At 42.1% G+C, this 13,901-nt stretch overlaps 2 protein-coding genes across 3 annotated transcripts; one reads left to right on the forward strand and one right to left on the reverse strand.

The window, feature by feature from the left end:
* The first annotated feature begins 172 nt into the window (after positions 1-172).
* On the forward strand, positions 173-7,826 carry rgp1 (GP1 homolog, RAB6A GEF complex partner 1). Of its 2 annotated transcripts, XM_083789241.1 has the most exons (10): positions 173-231; positions 940-1,007; positions 1,457-1,572; positions 1,716-1,849; positions 2,888-2,971; positions 3,416-3,565; positions 4,333-4,479; positions 4,966-5,093; positions 5,627-5,804; positions 7,026-7,826. In XM_083789241.1, the coding sequence occupies exons 3-10, from the start codon at positions 1,457-1,459 to the stop codon at positions 7,247-7,249; spliced, it is 1,161 nt and encodes a 386-aa protein (XP_083645367.1). In that variant the 5' UTR covers positions 173-231; positions 940-1,007; the 3' UTR covers positions 7,250-7,826. The 2 variants fall into 2 exon arrangements, with proteins under 2 accessions (XP_083645367.1, XP_083645366.1); XM_083789240.1 differs by lacking the exon at positions 173-231 and having other exon boundaries at positions 816-1,007; positions 7,026-7,825.
* A 574-nt stretch (positions 7,827-8,400) lies between these two features.
* Positions 8,401-10,304, reverse strand: msmp1 (microseminoprotein, prostate associated 1; the record flags this gene model as incomplete). The annotated part of the gene is given in 4 exon segments (XM_083788540.1): positions 8,401-8,421; positions 8,424-8,574; positions 9,589-9,697; positions 10,175-10,304. Coding segments are annotated over 4 exon segments (387 nt in total). The 5' UTR covers positions 10,281-10,304.
* Between the last annotated feature and the right edge of the window lie 3,597 nt (positions 10,305-13,901).

Raw genomic sequence — 13,901 nt, forward strand, 5'->3', positions numbered from 1 at the left:
CAGATAATCTGAATAAGGGTCATTTCGTTTCTAAATAAGGGACAATTCTGTATTGCAAGGGATGATTGCTTGACCTTTATAAAACTAACTACAAGCGCCCTCTTGTGGCGAAAGCAGGAATAGTCTTTAAAACTACTCGTGTGTGTCACACATGATTAAAGTCCAGAGAAATAAACAGACATGATTCAACTGCTGTCCTGTGCGCAACTATTGTGCCCGGACTATCTGTAGGTATGTGTATAAGTGACGAAGTTTTAGGGGGCGCTTTTTTTTAACTCGTCAATAATATATCAAAATAAAACGCGAGCCTCTCCTGCTGCGAGGCCGAACCAACATGCACTGGAAACATAGGGGAGGTACAGCCAGCCATAGTCGCTGCTCAAATTTGACTTGGAATAAATTGCAACGGTTTGAAACACTTGAAACACATAGCACTGAAGTACAAAGTTTAGGCTGCGACAGATGTACACAATGCATGTAATTAATGTGGTCTCTGTCAAATGTATCTGAGTGAGTGAGGATATTCCCCCATTTTACAGCTTTCATCGTAGAGTCCGTTACGTCACATTATGCCACGGAGCTTTCTCTCTGTGTCCAGTCAGTCCAACCAAAACATTGCGATGGGTTTATTACTTTATTCCATCATGTTTATTTTAATTCGTGTTCAGAATAGCATTGACTAGCATTGACTATGCTTCAGTGTTTTCTTGTTGCATTACATCTAGCATGCAAAGTGTGTTTCCTAGTTTTTGCGTGGTTTTTGCGTTTTGAGTTTTTGCGTTTTTACGTGTTCCACCCCGCGGATAGTGTTTGGTAGTGCAGCAGCGGATCTGGCATTCTCCATTATTGTTATTGTTTATAGCGTGTCTATGCTAGCTGTGTTTTGATGCCTGTAGGTAGGAGAAAGCCTCACATTATATTTGTCCTGTATGTCTCCAGTAGAAGAACAGAGGTTGTTTTAGGATTGTGTGCGTATAAAGGCTGCTGCAGTCCGATTCAAGACCAAGGTTTGTACAACAGTCCAGGAAATCGAGTAACCTTGTACCCACTACCGACTTTAGCTAAGTTAACAGTGAACACTTTTGATGAATTGAACATGGTGGACCCTCTTGTAAACGAGTGTAATGCTTAATTGGGTCGTCCACTCACAGTTAACAGTCTTTGTATTGAGTTTGTGCTTGAAATGTACTGTAATTCTGCAAACTTAAATAAATATTTCAATCAATCAATCAATCAGGCAAGCTCCACAAACAAGTTGATTTATTGCTGAGTAGACAACTTGACAAGTAACAGCACTGTCCTTTCAGTTCATAAACATCTAAATGTGCATAATTGGTTTTAGTAAATGACCTGGATGGATGGTGATTATTTTCTGCGCTTCCTTTAATATTCTTTTATGGCTACTGTAGATGAGCTCGCCTCTCAGCTGAACTTTTGTCTGTCTCACATTATCCAGATGATTGAGGTCGTGGCCTCCATGGCCCGAGGTCCAGTCTTCCTGGCCGGGGAGCTTATGGAGTGCCTCATAACCTTCACCAACCCCATGTCCCACCTCTCTACCTCTGCCAGCAGGTAAGGCCATTGTTAGGATTATTGTTTCTCAAGGATGTCCACGTTAAATTGTGCACTTGTCGTAACCAATTTTCTGTAGATTTGAGATGTGTCTCTAGAGAAATAACCATGCCGCTCCCTTGTCTTCCTGCCTTGTATCACAGTGAGATGCTGGCATGGGCCAGTGCCCAGATCCACTGTCAGTTTCATGCCAGTGAGGGCAGAGTGGCTCTGCCGATGCAGGGCAACAAGCAGGATGTCCAGGCAGAGAGCGACACAGTGCTTATTCCAAGCAGAGGTCAGTGATGTGGATGAATCCACTACTGATGGATGGAGTGTGGGAGGAAAGGGGAGACAGATGGCGAGAATGGTAGTGTTGCAGGAAGATGCATGGTTTGAAGTGAGATGGAGTTTGGAATCATTAACCTTATATTTAATGAATTGTCCTTCTGTTCACTGTGCACTGACCCCAGTGACAATTATCAGAAGAATCTGTTTGGGCTTATTTTTAGGTCACGTTGGTCAGTGTATAATCTGGTCACTGGCCACTGATCTTGGGGACTATTTATTTTGCTATTAATCTTATGTTGAGGAGCTGAAGTGTTTTTCTTTTGTAATCTACGTATGCAATCTACTATTTAACCCATTTAGACGTGTAACCTATGTGGTGTTTTACCTTAAATGCAGGATGTGCCCTCTGTGTCACATATAGCAACATATATTATTTTTTCCTTTTTTGAATACGAATTTTAAGGTTTTCAGAAAACCTATTATTAGGTTAGGTTTTTAGAATCGGCCTCAGGTCTAAATAGAAATGGTATTGTACTACATATAATGGGGCAGCAGTGGCTCAGGGGTAGAGTGACCGGATGGGAACCACAAGTTTCCCGGTTCGAACACGGGCTCCCCCAGAGTTGGTGTCGAAGTACTCCTTGAGCAAGACTCTGAACCCCTAATTGCTTCCGATGCAGGTTGGTGCCTCGCATAGTTTCCTCTAGCATCTCTGTGTGTGTGTGTGTGTGTGGGTGTGTGGGTGTGTGGGTGTGTGGGGGTGTGGGTGTGGTGCCTTGAATAAAGGCGCTATATAAATGCACCATTTACCATTTATAATGTATTCATTAATATGAGAATGACATTGTTGTATTTCAAAACACTCTACAAAAGTGTTATGCAAAAATAGTGAAAATGGCAAACTACTCCGAGCTTGTACATCCGATATTTTTGGCTATTTTAGAATGGACAATTTTGAATATTTTTGAAAATATTTAATGACGTGCCTAAAATGGGGCCCACCAGGTTGAAAGTGGTTTTAACCTCCGGTTCTTGTGTTTCCCAGGAGAACGAGGCCAGTGCATGCTGGACACACCGCCCAAGATCCTCTTCTGTGACCTACGCCTGGACCCTGGCGAGAGCAAAACCTGTAAGTCACTCTTCGTCTGCTTCCACATAGCCTCGGAAACCCAGACATTTCTATTTCCAGGGAGAAAAAAAAAAGTCTGGGGCCGAGTTCACTTCAATTCGGCATACAGTTGCGCAAACGCCGCTCACTCTGTGCTGATTTCTGATCGTCTGCACCTTTGTTACATTGACGTACACATGCGTCCACGCACACACTTCTCTCTCTCTGTCGCTCTAATGAATTAGTCTCATGTCCAGCAGCTGCGCCTAGTTTCTCCCGGCGGAAAAACCATTTCAAGCCTGGCGTCCCTATTTTGGCCATGTAATAATTATAGGCAAATGTTTGATTTATTTTTTAAAGATAGCAAGCTCATAATATATCACAGAGTGCAATGATGATATTTTGGCGTACAATGAAGTAGACAGTAAGTGGTTAAGCCTCCCTCACACACATTCTCTCCCTCAGATTCATACAGTGAGGTCGTGCCCAACGATGGTCCCCCTAGTTTCCGTGGTCAGGCAGTGAAGTACGTTTACAAGCTGACCATCGGCTGCCAGAGGGTCAACTCTCCCATCAAGCTACTCAGAGTTCCCTTCAGAGTGCTGGTCTTGCAGGGTGAGCAAACCTCCTAATTTATAGAGTACCGTTTTTGTCCACAATATTAAAGATGTAGGGAAATGAAAAATACGTTGTTCACACTTTTAGAGCATATCCGTGGTCATCATATGGGCATACCTAACGATAGATGCCAAAACAATTGGCATTTTTATTTCAAAATTCCATAAAAAGCCTATTTTAATTACTTCCTTTGAACGAAAAAGTGATGCATGATGACGTGTCGAGCCTCGCATCAATAAAAATGAAACTTGATTTCATTCACCTGTTATGTTTTATACCCATTGCTGCGCGTTCCTATAGGGAAGTTTTTTGAAAGACGCCCTAAAACCTGAAGTCTTTCTGAGAAACTTAATTGAATCCGGAAACGTACAGAAAAAGATTACAAAACTGCCGTGGCAAACTGGTCTTAAGGGTAAAGTAACGTGCCCACGGCAGCCAGTCCAAATGGGTTAATGTTGTGCGCGCATGCTCCTGACAAATATTTGGGGGAAGGCTGCGTACGGCGTGGTGCCGCATGCAATTATGACCAATGCAACACTGGCAAAGCGTAAGGTGTTGAACCCGAGCTCACCTCAGCTTGGTGTAACTTCATGCTTCACTATTGATGGGGAATGTTGTTTGTGTTCTGAAGCCATAGAAAACACCAGGGAAATGTGAACTCACACTTCCGTGAAATGTGATCACACGAGAATATATACCGTATATATATATATATCTATCGTTTTACCCATGTATGTGATGTGTGTAAAATGGCTATCATATAGGCATGCCAGAGCCGCCATTTCCACAGGACGAGGAAGTTTTCCCCTCCAACCCCTTCCTGGAGGAGGAGGAGGGGAGCCGGAGGGACGTCAGGCACCTGGAGAGAGCCCTGGACATGCTCATGATCACCACTTCAAGACGCTGCGCCCGTGAGTTCAAGACCGTCTCTTGCATATTTTCACTTTGACTTATTATCACATTGGGACCTTCCACAAGTTCACATTCAAAAGCATATAAGACAAATATGGAAGACAAATGGAAAAAGCAGTTGATTGAGTGATTGTGCGGAGGGCGACCCACTAGTCAAATTTTTAGCGCATGTACCACATGGGCTCTAATGCCAGACAGCGAGTCCCCGGTTCGATTCCCAGCTGGCCAGACAATTTGCTGTATATCACTCCCCTACTCTTCTTTTATTTCCGGCCTCTTTCCGCTTCTACCTGTCAAATAAAGGCTTAGAAGAGCTAACGACAAGTTCCACCGTGGTAAAATACTTGAAAAAGTTACAACATATTATTGGTAAAAATGTGCCAGAACCCTGTGTGTTGTCAAAAGTCTCCTTTTCTTAAATGATTCAACAGTTGAATGTGCAGGTACAGTATTTGAACTGTGAACCTTTGTTCCTCCCCCCACAGACATGTTCAACATCACCAACGTGCGTGGGAAAGTAGCAAAGTTCTGCATCTTCAAAACCATCTACAGACTAGGGGAAGACATCGTCGGCACATTTAACTTCTCGGAAGGCGAAATCCCCTGCTTACAGGTGTGTATGTTGTACAGAAATGGCAACAGTATAATGGCTATTCTTTAGGCGTGAAGCTCTCGTGCAATGAAGTAAGTATACGTCAGGCTTTACAATGTTTCTTTGCAATATACAGTATGAACATGAGTAAGAAAGTACTGACGTAGCAGAGAACGCCCAGCACTCCAGGTTAGAATATAGTCCTTACGGTGCAAGGCTTGAATATATACGTTGAAAAAAAGAAAATGCCAGCATTGGTAGCATAATTAGTCTTTGATACTGTGTAAGATGACAACAGGTGACACCTGTCTTTAATTATTGTTGATTGTATCTCACATAGACCTCACTTCCTTTCATCTTGTCATAACACTGACGAAGGCCACACAGGCCAAAACACGTTCGTTATCAACGTCAGAGGTGAATAAATTCATATAAAAAGGACATATAATGAGTGCTGGTATTTTCTTTTCTTCAACGAATATATGAACATAAAATGGCTATGAGGTGTACATATTGAACACAGTATGAAGTTAATCGTACTCTGTGTGTCCCAGTACTCGGTGAGCCTCCAGAGCGAGGAGGAGATCCAGCAGCAGTACCAGCGGCGACCCGGCCAGGCGCTCAGCGTGACGAGCCACGGCCGCCACGTGGAGTCCTGCCTCCACACGGCCTCCAGCCACTTCTCCCTCCACGTCCCCCTCAACGTCACGCCAGGGTTCAGCACAGACATAGGTCAGTATGACCTGTGTACTTAGTTATCATGTTTTTCTTTTCTTTTAAATGTGAGATATTTTTCCTCTGTATTATGAAAGACTCTAAAGGCTACTTGTCATTCTGTTGAGTGCACAGCCCTTTTCAATATGCTCTTGTTATGGTAGAAGGTAGGTTCTGTTCTACTGTGAAGCCCAAACCCACACCAATGATTTGGTATGCAACTAACTCATACATGGGCAACTGGCGGCTTAATGTGGCCCTCAAAGTTAACATTACATAAGTATAATTAAAGGCATTTGAAATTAAATAATGTTACTTTTCAGGATTTCAATTCAAATAGCAAAAATAGCTGATCTACATGCTCAAAACGCGTCACACTGAGACGTGTTTTGAGCTTGTAGATCTGCTATTTTTGCGAGAACAGTAATCTGCAATGTGGCCCCTCTGGAGTGAGTGAGGAAATATAGTGGCCCTCTCCATCATCAAAGTTCCCCCCCCCCCCCCCTGAACTAACTGGTCATACCATGATACCACACACAAGCACAGAGCTGCAAAGAATATCTGTTTCCACAGCAACGTTTTTTGCAAAGTAACGTAAACCGTAGAGTTTACGCGGCAACAGGTCTTTTTGCGACTTGATGTAAAGTGACACATCTGTGTGCAGTGCGAGCGGTCAACATCCCAATCCCACACGTTTATGCTTGCCATTCTTGCACATAAACAGAACTGCTACCCTTTTCATTTAAATCTAAGGCTTTTTTTGGTATACTATTTGATATATATTTGGTATATAGTTTTGAGGAAAGAAATGCTGCTATTTGTCCCAAAGTGGCTGCAAAGGAGTGCTGCTATACTATACTATACAAATTTGTTTCCGAGAGCTTTATACCCTGTATTAGCTACCATAAACGACCCAATGTGACATAGCTATTTTTATTGTATTATTTATTATATTCTTTGACAGTTGCTTTGACAATGTTAATGTTTTCTCATGCCAATAAAGCTCCTTTGAATTGAATCACTTGCAACGCACTGCAATGACAAGCGCCGGCACCCTTGGAAACCCAGCTGTAAACTGATGAAAGGAACATTTCCTTTATTCCCCCACAGTCACCTGGAATGTTCTCATGACATTTTAATTGACAAGCTTCATTCCTATTGTGGTGTTGTGTACTGGTGTAAATTGATAATAACTGACCACTAACATGAATGTCGGATATACACTCTGTCCTTTTACAGTGACTCTGAGGTGGCGTCTTCACTTTGAGTTTGTTACCGCCCGGGAGCCCATGGAGCCGCCCACCGTACAGCAGAACCAATCGGAAGTCACGGTTTGGACGGGGGCGGAGCACGTGGATGTGGATACATTCAGCTGGAATCTGCCCATCAAAGTCCTGCCCACCAATCCAAACTTGGCGTCCTACATGTCCCAGTTTTCAGGGAGCAACAGCATCAACATCTGAGAGAGGGAGAGTGTGCATGTGAGTTTACAGGGACCAACGGCGTTGTGTGTGTGTGTGTGTGTGTGTGTGTGTGTGTGTGATTTGTGGTTTTCTTTTTGTCTTCTCAAAACTGTACTGTTGGATAAGGGAAGAGGAGAGTATTTTTGGAAAAAGGAGAACATTTCCATTTGTATATTCAGAATTTAAAATTTACTCCATACCAGTATGTAAAGTATGTAGTAGTTTATTTTTTATTTTATTTTTTGCCTTTTTGCTTGTATGTATTTTAACATGCATTTGGCAGTGCAGTCTAACTTTTAATACGTTCTTCCTTTTTAGGGAGATATATCACCTTTTGTAAAGTGCAACTATATCCATTGTCATTTTGCATTTCTGTATTTATTTAATTCTGGAACCATGTATTCAACAGCCCACATGCATTCTGCTCTTTATTATTATGTAAAATGGTTTATAACTGTCTCTTTTCCAGTGTAAGAAATCCGCACCGAGATGTTATTCATTAACTTAAAGTGTGATTTGAAATACAGGAATACAGGAGTCATTTCTTTCCAATATCATAATTTTATTTGGATATTAAACAGGCTTCCATACATAACAAATATATTACTATATTGTTTTATGAGCTGATATTTACAATAGTGCATTGGGTGATATTGGATAAGCCTTTAAATAAGAGAGTACATTTTTCTCAAAGAGTGCTGGGTATCTCTGCTATGAACCTTTATAGAAATAATATGCAGTATACTTCTTTAAAACACATTGCACTAAAATGCAGTTGGTTGTCCAGACAATGATAAATACTACTACCGGTATACTTATAATTTGTGATATTGAACACAAAAAGAGACATTTCCCTCAATTGCTTAACCACTGTCAACCTGGCATCCCTATTTTGGGAATATATGTTGCCATTGTCAAGAAGTTCAGACATTTTTAAAAAAATAGCAAAAACAGCTGATGTACTGTACAAGTTAACATTGTGAGCAGTCCAAGAACGCTCCATGCGGTTAATGTTGTGCACATAACATGTTATGTAAAAATGCTTAATGCATACAGAGTTAATGCAACGATAGTGTAGTTGAGCCTGTTGTGTGTAGGACGACGGAACAGATGGTGTCCATTAATCACTGATCGTCTGAGTGACTGACTGGCTATCCATGGAGCTGCTGCTGTATAGCTTCAGTGATCCATGGCTAGGGTCCTGGTTCTCCTCTCCCGGGGTACAGGGCAGACGGCGGTCGGACGCCTGCACCAGGGACACCTTACAGGTGACCGCGTCCACGCTCACCTCGCACCACGGGGGGAAATCCACTGGCCGATGGACACTGAGCGAGAGAGAGAGAGAGAGAGAGATCACCTTTCTGACAGCCAATCTACAACTACTGCACAAAAGGGTCTGTTGTTCAATTGGAGATTCAGGAGGTGAGATTACACAATCTGAGCAGCATTTTTAGGTGGGGCGCCGCGCAATTGGGGTTGGCTCAAGTTACAAATCTGGGGTGGTGTACCGGAAACTGACTAGATGCACGCTTATCTAAATTAATCAACAAAAAACTAATCCTAATAAGATTTTTTTTCAAATGTAGGCTACATGATGATAATCACTATCCACCTAGGTACAACATGTCTGGAAGGCAAAGAGTCGTCTTTGATAACGTTAGCCCTGGCATTCCACATTTGTAGATCATATTATATAGATAAGAAAATATCTGAGTGACCTGTAGTTATGAAGTATTATGATACTTGACCTCTTTATAATGGTGAGGCTGTATAATGGTAGTTGCATCATGAGTGCTTACCTGTAATTGTGTTATAAACGGATTACATTGCTTAGTTATACGTGACCTAAGTCATTATAAAATGCCTGCCCCGTATGTGTTATGATTACTGTTATAAAGCATAGCAAGCAACTATAATTATCCAGTATACATCAAAAAATTGGAATTAAAAAAAATCCAAAAAGGTAGCACATCCGAAAATTAAACAAGCGGTGGACAAAGTACTCACATTTCCATTTCTTTATTGGCACACACCAAAAAGGAACGCTTTTCCTTTTTGGTGTGTGCCAATACTGGATTTGGATTTGGCACTCCACTGAAAACCATTGCTGATGTGCAACCTCTTTTTCTCATATAATTATCCAGTCTTTAGTAGATTATAGTGCATTATTTATGGTTATAATTGCATTATAGACATGGGATGCATATACTGTAGCAAGTGTTACCAGAATGTCTTTGTGATCAAGTTGATAAAAAAGTGTTGCCTGAAGCTGGCAGCACTGCAGTGTGAACCAGGGTGAAGAGACCAAACATGTGCATTGTGTTTGTTTGTGTACTCACGTCTCACAGCAGCCCACGCCGACAGGGTGCAGGCAGGTGCACTGCAGACAGCCGTCTTCCATCCAGCTCTCCCCCAGGGTGTAGTGTCTCCCCTCGTGCACGCACACCGCTGCATGGGACAATGTCAAGCATTGACTTAAGGTTATCCGCACAGTTTTTGTGAGTTCAAGTCAAAGACAAGTTGACAAAATTAGATTGATTTCAACGAAATATCGAGTGAGATACACATCCAAGCAACACATTTACAACCCAGGCTTGATGGAATGATTAATGGGAAGAAAAGACAGATGGACCCTAGTGGTATAACGGTTAATTAAACTAAACAACTTCATTATCCCCAAAATGTGTGTTTTAAGTCAAACAAGAGATTTTTGAGGGGGGACGCATTGTGATCTACAAGCTCGCAACGCAATCATATTCCAACGCGTTGTGAACTTGAGATCTGCAATAATTGATAACAATTGATGATAATATTTGATAAAAGAGAATAATCGATAGTTGCAGCCCTGGCTAAATAAACCCCATGGAAAATGAAGAGTCATCCCCACAGGTCCTGATGAAAGAGGTCCAGATGCAGCCATCTTACCTCTGGCGTTGAAGTTGCACTCCATGGGTGCCGCTGAGCAACCGGTGCTCCACAGCAGAGTGCCCGTCAGGACGGTGAGTGCCCAGTTCATCACAGACGAGTCCATCTTTCTTTTTGATTCGACGATCACCCCGTTTCTCCTTCCTTCCTCTCTCCCCGTTGCACCTTCCATTTATACCCCTGGAAGCTGCGTGGCCGATGGTGCGGAGGCGGGGTCATTAGCCCCATCACACGACCAGGGCGGGGGCCGGGGTGGTGGTGGTGGTGGTCGGGTGCCATTGGGAATGGAGGGGTGTTGGGGTTTAAGGGGGTAAAGGAGGGGGCGGAGGACTTGAGTCTTGGCACTCCGGAGATCACCTCCCTCGCTGCGCTTCAGTGGGCATGAACCTCTAAACTGATAGAAACAGTGACACATCCGCGCAGTGACTAAGAGGCCGTGGTGGGTAGGAGGGAGGGAGGTGAGAGGGAGGTGAGTTCCGAGGAGGGGAGGTTGCGGAGAATGAAGGGAGACGGAATTGTCTTGACATGATTCATTGGACCTCTGCTGGCTCCCATCTCCTGGTTTTGGAGGCCTGCTGTCCAGCAGTTGACCATGTGACTCATATACATACTTAACATAACTGCAATGCGATTTAACCATTATCTATATCGGTATTGTCAACGTGGGGTCGAGGAACCTCTACAGGTCTGTAACACTGAGACTGTACAAATGGAGAAAAGTATTTTACAGTGCATAAAGTGAATGGCAGATCGAGTGACAAAGTGAATTAATTGTTGTTTAAACTCATTTAATGCACTCAAATAGGACTTTTCTGTTTGGATGGGTATGATGATGATGTCACGCGCATACCCTCTAGTAATCCTATCAGACTGGGGGTCCTTGAAAAAAGGTTGAGAATCGGTGATCTACATGAAGGGATTTATCATGCTCATATCTTTTTGGGGAAAGATATGACATTGTTTTGGTTGAGTTGAATAATGGAGAAGGGATTAGATACGTTTGTACAGTACTTCTTCCTACTCCTTTTTGGACATCTATTAGTAGTATTTTCTTTTGTAAATAAAGTTTTATTCATTCACACACACACACACACACACACACACACACACACACACACTATAGTCCTTTATTTGAATCAGCAAAATTCAATTCATGTTACAGGGAAACAAATATAACAGGGTTGAGAATTCATGGACACCTAATCCACACAGGATGTATGGCACCTTCTCCACACAGACAAACTACCTATAACAGAAGTTCTTTGAGGTGTATTATGGATGTTTTATTTGCTGCTCCAAAATGTAACATTTATGATATAGTATTGAAATGTAGTTTTGTTTCTGCCTCTTGACCCACTTGTAAAAGAGATGCAGTCTCAATGTGTTTTTACTGGTTAAAATAAAGGTTAAATAAATAAAAATAACAGCCGAAACAGGGCAGTATTTGGCAAGTTATTTGGCTTTGCTCTTTGTCATGCCAGCTAATGTTAGGCCTAGGCTTCCAAGTTTAGTATGACGAATCTGCATCGATGCCTGATGTTTCTATACACCACCAAGATACCCATGTACCTGTCTAAATACTTCCTTAATGTAACACCAGAGGTAGCTCAATAAACCATGTGCAACCCAGATTTGGCACAAACAAGGGACTCATTTTGCTCCTAGACAGTTTTTTGTATTGAGTTGTGCTTGAAATTCACTGTACGGTAATTGTGTGTGTGTGCGCGTTGTACATGAGAGCACCTGTCGCTTACCTTCTCTGGAGGTAAGCGAGAGTTGACATCCATCCGTTGTCCCTTATCCCCATCGCAAAGGATAGCGAAGTATCAAGAAAATTTTGATTGGACCAGACTGGCTTGGAGGTTGAACAGTAACATTTCCCCGAAACATTAGCTCATATCCTTCTGCTATCTGAAGCCTGGGGTGCAAGATCATAGGAAAAATGTTCTCAAGCCACTCGGAAGGGGCCCTGGGGCCTCACAAAATTCTGCTTTACGCACTTGTTCTCTGGTACCCCCACAGTAGTTGGAGAGAGTGTTGATAGGTCCTCTTCAATCGGCCAGGGGTGCTACCACGCTCATTCTGGATCCGAGTGACTCACACTTACCCCTCTCTGGCCGGACCATGTTTCCATGAAACCCATTGCAACTTGAGGACCCTTGTCACAAAGGCGCCTAGTTGTAAAGTAGGGACACCAGCTGCATTACTTCCTATAACTATTTTGTTTGCTAAGCAGTATGATGGTATCCTATATATTCCTATATAATGTATTTAACCACTTACAGTGAATACTCAACTGACTATACTAGGACCCTCTACATCAAGTTTCTTTGCCTGAGTCTACAATATGATACGTTGTGAGCTTGTAGGTCTCCTATTTTTGCTGAATGATAGCCTATTTGGACATGGCCAGTATGGGTATTCTATGGCTCTATGTGGATAAGACGAAAACACACACACACACACACACACACACACACACACACACACACACACACACACACACACACACACTTTACAGGAGGACATGAGAGTAATTTTGATGACGATGTTCTTCCATGTGTTCTGCTTGGATGGTCACAACCTCTTCAGAGCCTATGGGTCCCATACAATTCCAGACAGTATGATGAGATGATGGTCAGGGAGGTGCTTTTTAAAACAAAAGATGAGGATTTTCCTGTAACACGCCTATTGTCCTTCATGGACATGCAGTTCATTGGTGACATGTGGATTTTAATTGGGGAAAGGACCTTTTGCGTGGACATTCGGTGCACTGTCATCACGGAATCTTACATTACATTACACTTTGATAAGCGAGTGGCTGGGAAATGTCTGGTATCCTGGATGCTTTTTAACTGACCTTATTGTTTTTGAAAAGTATACTTTCCTCCAAATGTGACCATCAGAGATAATTGGTAATAATAACTTCTAGCATTCATTTATATAATTTTATTTAGAGTATCCTCAATTGTGGGCTTAATTATAGTGAACAGTAAAGGACCTATAGGTCCTACACCCTGGGTGCAGAAATAAGTGCTGTTGCTAACCGCTTTCAAGATTCATCTGGTTTTTGCCAAATTTTCACCTAATATGAGATGCCCAGAACATGGTTCCTAGCAGGAACCATGTTCTGGGTTAAGGACAACCTGTGCTGAATGAATGTGGAGCAAACTATACCATACCTTGAATTATTACCAACTTACAGACAGTATCACCTGTGCTGATATGCAAAACAATGCCAGGCAAGGAAATAGCGCTTTAATAATGAATGGATCACTTTGAACACTGTCAGGCAGAAAACTTCGTTTTTCCCCCCTAATGCTTTGTTGTATGACGGTGTCATGCAAAAGTATTGAAAATCTACAAACTTAGAAGGTGTGCTATTATTAGTGTGAGAGTGCTCCACTGTTTGGGGTATTTTTGAAATATTCTGAAATATTTATACCAAAAATAAGACAAGATCTTGAGACTAAAATAATAGACCTGCATTGAATCCATTGGAATACAGTTTATTTATTTCTATATATTTTTTAACATCTCATGAAAAGTAACGGTTTTGGACAAAAAAGGTTTAAACAAAAGCAACAATATGATGAGTGTATGACTGTTTTAGGACTGTTTTCTCTCCCCTCATGTGGACCTGTGTTCCTCAATGCAGACTTTGACTTTCCCTGTGGAACTTTACATTGAAGATTTCAAAAACAAACATACAGTGTTCGGCCATTTG

This window comes from Protomyctophum parallelum, assembly GCF_964188405.1.
Source record: "Protomyctophum parallelum genome assembly, chromosome: 18".
NCBI lineage: Eukaryota > Metazoa > Chordata > Actinopteri > Myctophiformes > Myctophidae > Protomyctophum > Protomyctophum parallelum.